This window comes from Lolium rigidum, chromosome 2 (assembly GCF_022539505.1).
Source record: "Lolium rigidum isolate FL_2022 chromosome 2, APGP_CSIRO_Lrig_0.1, whole genome shotgun sequence".
Classification (NCBI taxonomy): domain Eukaryota; kingdom Viridiplantae; phylum Streptophyta; class Magnoliopsida; order Poales; family Poaceae; genus Lolium; species Lolium rigidum.
In genome coordinates, this window is record NC_061509.1 from 95,654,355 (window position 1) to 95,661,282 (window position 6,928).

The 6,928-nt window shown below is 50.9% G+C and overlaps 1 protein-coding gene across 1 annotated transcript; it reads left to right on the plus strand.

Annotated features, from left to right (window-relative positions):
• Window positions 1-5,583: 5,583 nt before the first annotated feature.
• Window positions 5,584-6,917, plus strand: LOC124686942 (berberine bridge enzyme-like Cyn d 4; the record flags this gene model as incomplete). The annotated part of the gene is given in 1 exon segment (XM_047220814.1): window positions 5,584-6,917. A coding segment is annotated over 1 exon segment (1,334 nt), but the record flags the coding sequence as incomplete, so codon positions are not given.
• Window positions 6,918-6,928: the final 11 nt, after the last annotated feature.

Sequence of the window (6,928 nt, forward strand, 5' to 3'; positions counted from 1 at the left end):
TTTCTGGTACTATTTGATTGCCTATGTTCTTTATTTTTGTCCCTGTTCTTTTAGCGTCAGTGTGTTACTTTGTTCGTGCCATTCTGGAATCCTGTCCTTGTTGAATTTTATTGCTACGTCAGTGTTTACTTTATTAAACCTCGGAGGTGGTTCATGAACACATTGGATAGTGTTCATCGGTTCAAGAATACTCCGTGGAAACCTTGTTTGGAAGTTCATTTATCTTGAAAAGTATGTTAAATGTTTTTTTTACAATTAATACCATATATATAGTAGTAGCAAATAGTACTCCGTCTGTGCTGATATATTGTTCGTATTAGGTTCTTTTGAAGTCAAACAGTGTAAACTTTGACCATTCATCATAAACTATATGTTAATTTGGTATATATATATTTGATATTGTAGATCTATATTTAAATTTCCAATAAATATGGTCAAAGTTGGTGTAGTTTTTAGTGTAGTTTGACTTTAGCCGTAGAGATGCTCCGGCCATTACAAAAATAATCTAGAAATAAAAGATAAAATCTATGAGGTTTTTCGATTTTAGAAAGTCGCAATATCAAAGCTATGTGCATGCCCAACCTCCAATATCTTGGAGAAAAGCAATTAAGAAATATTTATTATGGATGCAGTAGTAAGAATAAAAATATCATGAGGATCCTCTATACGAAATAATAGTTGCCTCTCAAACTGACAGTTTTAGAGCATCTCCAGCCGCGTCCCTCCAAAACAGTGGCCAAGCTTGCCATCTCCAGCCGCGTCCCTTTTCTCCCCCCCCCCACACCCCCACCGACGGTTTTAGAGCATCTCCAGCCGCGTCCCTCCAAAACAGTGGCCAAGCTTGCCATCTTCAGCCGCGTCCCTTTTCTCCCCCCCCCCCCCATACAAGTAAGCTGCGTCAATGCTCCAAACGACACCAGATCGAGCGTTTATGGGACACGTTTGGGAGACGTCGCTCCCCAGCCGCGTCCCCCAAACTTGTTTTTACATTAAACACAACCATTTTATCAAACATAGCATACAAATAAATATGTTTGCTAAAATTGTTTTAAAATTAAAATCCAAAACAACTAAATAAATATAATTAGTGGGGCTAGATCAAGGCGCCGCGGCACATTTGATGATAATCCTTTGACACTCCACGTATGCTCAACGAGATCATTTTGAAGTTGCTCGTGCACATTGCTGTCACGGATCTCTGCGTGCATGGCGAGTAAATCAACAAAATCTGCAGGCACCTCATAATCAACCTCCGTAAGAGGGCCCTGACACTCATAGGGACCAACATGTCTGCTTACCTGATTCTTGTGGTCATCCTCGTGGTCGTGAGACCAGCTTAGAGTAGGGTACCGAACAATAGTAAATTAAGCTTGAAGCACACCAAATGCCTGCTCGACATCCTTCCTGCGAGCCTCCCGTCGCGAAGCAACGTGGCAATTCTTCTAACCTGATGGAGCCAGGATTGTTTTGACAAAAGTCACCCATTTTGGATATATACCATCGGCTAGATAATAGTTTTTGGTATATTGGTGGCCATTGATCTCATAGTTGCATTGTAGAGCATGACCTTCCACTACTTTGCTGAACACCGGAGACCGCTGCAACACGTTGATGTCATTGTGTGATTCCGCCATGCCAAAGAAAGAATGCCAAATTCACAAGTCATAATCTGGCACAGCTTCAAGCACCACACTGTAATATCCATGACACCCTTTGTATATAACTTGCCAAGCAAACAGACAGTTTCTCCATGACCAGTGCATGCAATTGATGCTTCCAAGCATCCTAGGGAATCCTCTCATACTGTAGCATTTTGTGCCATGATCGTTGCAGCCTTTTTTTTTTTCAGTTGGCCCTCTCAAGTAGTATTTGTCAAACTTTCCCACCACAACTCGGTAAAACTTGTACATGCACTCAATAGCAGTAGACTCACTCATGCGAAGGTAGTCGTCCTGTGTATCGGCAGGTGCTCCGTATGCAAGCATCATCATGGCGGCGGTGCACTTCCGAATCGACGAGAACTCGACAATGCCAACAGCGTCATGCTTCATCTTGAAGTAGGGGTCGAACTCTCGAACATCGTGGAGCATATTCACGAACAAACACTTGCTCATCCTATACCGGTGCCGAAAATTGTCGGCATGTGTGTTGCTTCATCTGCGAAGTAATCGGTGTGCAACATGGTATGCCCCTCCATCCTCTGCCGGGGCTTCGACTTCTTTCTTCCCGCCTTTGAACCTCCGCGGCGCGGCCTCTTTCGATTATCCGTCTCGGCGTCAAGCATGTTCTGGACGTGATGATCGACAAATGACCCCGAATGTCGTCATCGAAGACTTGCTCTTCCTCCAATAGTCGGACAATCATCTCGTCGTCGCTATCCATGTCTAAAGTAAAACAAATGGTTAAAATTTAGCCGCGCAGAGGAGGCAACGAATAGCGACCTATCGCGCCTACCAAAGAAGTCGTCGAACACCTTTTGTGCGTGGAGGTGGGGCGGTTTAGCCAGCGCGTTCTGGGACGCGTTGGCGGAGCGGCATCGGTGAAAATGAGGGCGAGGGAGCCAGCCGTCACGACGGTGCCTGACTCAGAAGAGATTTGCCGTCGAGACGGCTGGCAAATCGAGTAGCGACGGAAGGGTGGGAGGCGGGAGGGGAAGCGCGACGAGAAATAAAAGGCGGAAACCAAGTGTTCTGGATGTGGTCGCCGACGGGTGGGACATTCTCAGGGCGCCGGACACCGTATTGAACAGCGTCGGACGGAAAGGACTTTTGGAACGCGCGATTGTGAACGAAAAAATATCCGACGCGCCCAAAAATCTTTGAAGGACGTTTTGGGGACGCGGCTAACCTGCAATAGGAGATGGACGATATTTGTTTAGGATACATTCGTCTTCGTTGGACTACTTCCTCGTCAACAGTACCCACCAAGTGACTCTCCTACCATGGTCTGCTAGATCTGCTAGATGTATTTAGTTGGCTATATATGATTAGATTCGCTATATATGATTAGATTCGCTAGGGCTTATACGTTGTTGATTTCGGCAATTGAACTCGGTCGGTGACTGCTTAATACTCCACGCGTAGAAACATCACCATGCAAGTCTCCATGGATCATCAACCTGGCTGTCGGGGTAGATGATTGTGGTACATCGCCAGGCGCATGTGACGTTTGCTGCTGTCGACCGAGACTTGAAACCAGTCGATTGAGACCCAACAATTACCCATATCTCATGTAAAAAAAAAAAACAATTTCCTATATCTATGTTGAGATTATCACCACTAGCTAAGTGCCCGCGCGTTGCCGCGAAATAATAAAGATAAATGTGCTTCTTCAGCAACTTGTTAAAAACCTTATGTTACATTTCAATCCATGCAACTACCTTCTAATGCATTTTCCGAGTTTGCTCTGGAATACATATTTAGTCAGGATAGAAAAACACATATACCCGTTATAATTTACTTGGCAGCTCACGTGGACCGTATCTGAGTTGGACCTGTGAGCTATCCCTTCTCGTCGCCTCTTCTCAGTTCAATTTTTCGATACAATATAATGTGTTACCTAGGTGTCCTAAATTTCCTACCGTGGTCAGCAGGAGTTAATTAAGAAAGTATGTGGATCCAGTCACGCAATATCAATCCATCACATTCCCTAAATAGAGATCATTCCAATTACATGTGTGATGACCCAGCAAAAAAAATTACATGTGTGATGTGTCTGGAAGTTGCAGGCTTGGATGCATGTTTTTTGGGTGAAGTAACACCTTGATCGGTAGCTGCTTGCATTGACCGCGAACTTGCATTTTCTCTGCCCTCGTTGGGCACAGCAGAATCCACAGGTGTGCAGATCCTAGAGTCTAGAGAGATCTTGGCAGCAGTACAACACTACAAGCCTGTAACCGAAAATCAGAAACCAGCGAGAACCATAGCCAAATTACATGCAAGCCTCACAGATTCTCTGTTAATGGTGATAGAAGCACTTGATGTCGACAACTTGACGCGGCATGCAAACGAACCATCTATATGGCGTGTTCGCAGGCCAAGGTGCAAGGCCGATCAGCGAACACGAGGTCGTGTGTCCTACTGTCCTTAGAACGAGCCGGATGGCATCAGCAGAGGAGGCGACACCAACGTTGTAGGGGTCCACGCAAAGGTGCTGTGCAGCAGAGCAGCCCGTGGCGCGCGGCAAGCATGGCCATCGTGCGGCGTTTCTGATGATGCCCGTGCAGCACGGAAGACTGGTATTGGAGCACACTGTATCAGGCAATGACTACGATTTAATCGACGCGAACGGACTGGGTTTCTCGGTTCTGGCCATTGAACGGACAGCACGAACGTACATACTCGCTCGTGTCACCACCACTCTCGTGCCGATCGGAATTCGGAACGGAGCGGTACAAGCATTTCTCTTTAGACTGATCTAGAGCTTTAGGACAACAAAATTGGGTGAGTAGTTATTTAGGATCACAGATGCATCAAGAGTGTAGGTATAAAGATCATCCCTCAAAAGATCACAAATGCCTATCAATTCAGGTATTGCACTACTGTGGCTGAATAGCTATATATAAACTCTTGATCTTAACTCCTCCTAAGGTAGTGCTTTTACTGTCGTCCATCTAGTCAACACAAACTACACTGGCCTTGATAGTACATAATGTAATGTAAATTGTCCAGATATGTGTCTATATCAGCCATGCAAGCGAAGGAGCAACAGCAGCGCGAGACCACCGATGAAGATCGGGGCAGCCACCAGGTCCCTCTCACTGGTATCAACATCATTAACGATTACCAGGGCAGTCAGCTCATCTTGCGCGGCCCGTAATCTCAGGTACGCGCTGGCATGAAGGCGCGGCGCCGCCAGACATGCTGCCCTCGCCGCGACGCAGCCCCACATAGACCTGCTGCCATCGCAAAACGCGTCGAGCACCGGCGAACGCGTGATGTGCCCTCAGTGCACCAGCGCGAGAGCACCAAGGCTGCGAGCGGCGGCCGTCAGGAGGCCGTCAAGGAAGCCAATTGCCTGGGCACTGCGCCGCACGAGAAAACGCATCGGCCGGGCTGGTTGGTCCCTCGCCGGATCGAGGCCCGCGGCGGCGGAGAAATAACGCGTGCGTGCTCTTCTCAGGATAGTTCGCCAGGAGCGGGTCGTGCCTGCTGTCGTGCAGAAGGTTTCTGTTTTTCTCGTCCCTGGTTTTTTTCACGTTGCTGGACGAGGGACAAGTTTTTTCAGCCGTTTTTTACGTTGCGGGAAGGAGACGACGTACGACGTACCAGTCCAATCCAGATTTAATAGTAAAGATTAGTAAACCTTTTCCATACTCTAATTTTCAAAGTAGTGACGTGAAAGCGCGCCGCAGGTCAAGTTGGAAACATCTCGAATCGAGCTAATCTTCACCGTTTTCTCCACTCCAATCACCAAGACTCCAATCGAGCTTATCTTGATCCTCCTGCTAATCAGTGCATAGCCGGAGCACCAGTTATAAAAAAGTTGCTTGGCCAGAGCACAAGGTGGCCGGCCGCGGGAGAATCGAAGACGATGCAGCCATGCACACGCCGCCTTTCTCACCTCCTCCTCGTCCTGCTCCTCCTCGTCCTGCTCCTCCTTGTCCCGCCTTCGTCCCCGCAGCGGCATGAGCTCCAAGAAGAAGAAGAAGGCCTCCGCGAGAGCTTCCTGCTCTGCATCTCCCGCCTGTCGCCGGGCACCGACGACCCGTCCGAGCTCGTCCACGCGCCGGCGGAAGCCTCCTACGAACCCCTCCTCGCCTCCACCATCCAGAACCTCCGCTTCGCCTCGCCGCGGACGCCGAGGCCGTCGCTGCTCGTCACGCCCAGGACCGTCCCCGAGGTGCAGGCGTCCGTGGCCTGCTGCAAGGCCCACGGCCTCACGGTCCGCGCCCGCAGCGGCGGCCACGACTACGAGGGCCTCTCCTACCGCGCGCTCCGTCCCAGCGGAGGTCGCCCGTTCGCCGTCATCGACGTCGCCGCGCTCCGGGCGGTGCGGGTCGACGCGGCGCGCCGTGAAGCGCGCGCCGAGCCTGCGGTCACGCTCGGGGAGCTCTACTACGCGGTGGCGGAAGGGAGCGACGGGGCGCTCGGCTTCCCCGCAGGGATCTGTCCCACGGTCTGCGTCGGCGGGCACCTCAGCGGGGGCGGGTTCGGCCCGATGATGCGCAGGCACGGCCTCGCCGCCGACAACGTCGTGGACGCCGAGGTGGTGGACGCGGAGGGGAGGCTGCTGGACCGGGAGGCCATGGGGGAGGACCTCTTCTGGGCGATCAGGGGCGGCGGCGGTGGCAGCTTCGGTATCGTCGTTTCTTGGACCGTGAGGCTGGTCCCCGTCCCGAGCGTCGTTTCCGCCTTCACCGTCCGCCGGCTTGTTCGGCGAGGAGGGGAGGACAAACAAGCGATGCTCCGTCTTCTGACCAGATGGCAGCTCGTGGCACACGCCCTCCCGGACGATCTCTTCGTCAAGGCGGCCATGGAGCCCAAGGTCGACGACGACGGCGAGAGGCGGCCGTTGGTGGTGTTCAAGTCACTCTTTCTCGGAAATTGCAGCGGCATGATCTCACAATTGAACAACCATCTGCCTGAGCTAGGAATCAAGCCGAGCGACTGCAGAGAGATGAACTGGATTCAGTCCATGCTCTACTTCTACGGCTACACCAACGGCCAACCTGCAGAAGTGTTTCTTGACAGAACGCTCCAACCCAAAGAGTACTACAAGGTCAAATTGGACTACCTGACATCGCCAATTCCGACGGCCGGTCTAGCCGTACTGCTCGACAAGATCGTCGACGATCAGGGCGGCTCGATCGACATCGACCCGCAGGGCGGGAGGATGGGCGAGATACCGGAGCCCGATACGCCGTACGCCCACCGGCGAGGGTACCTCTACAACGTCCAGTACTTCGTCAAGTGGGGAGGTAGTTGCA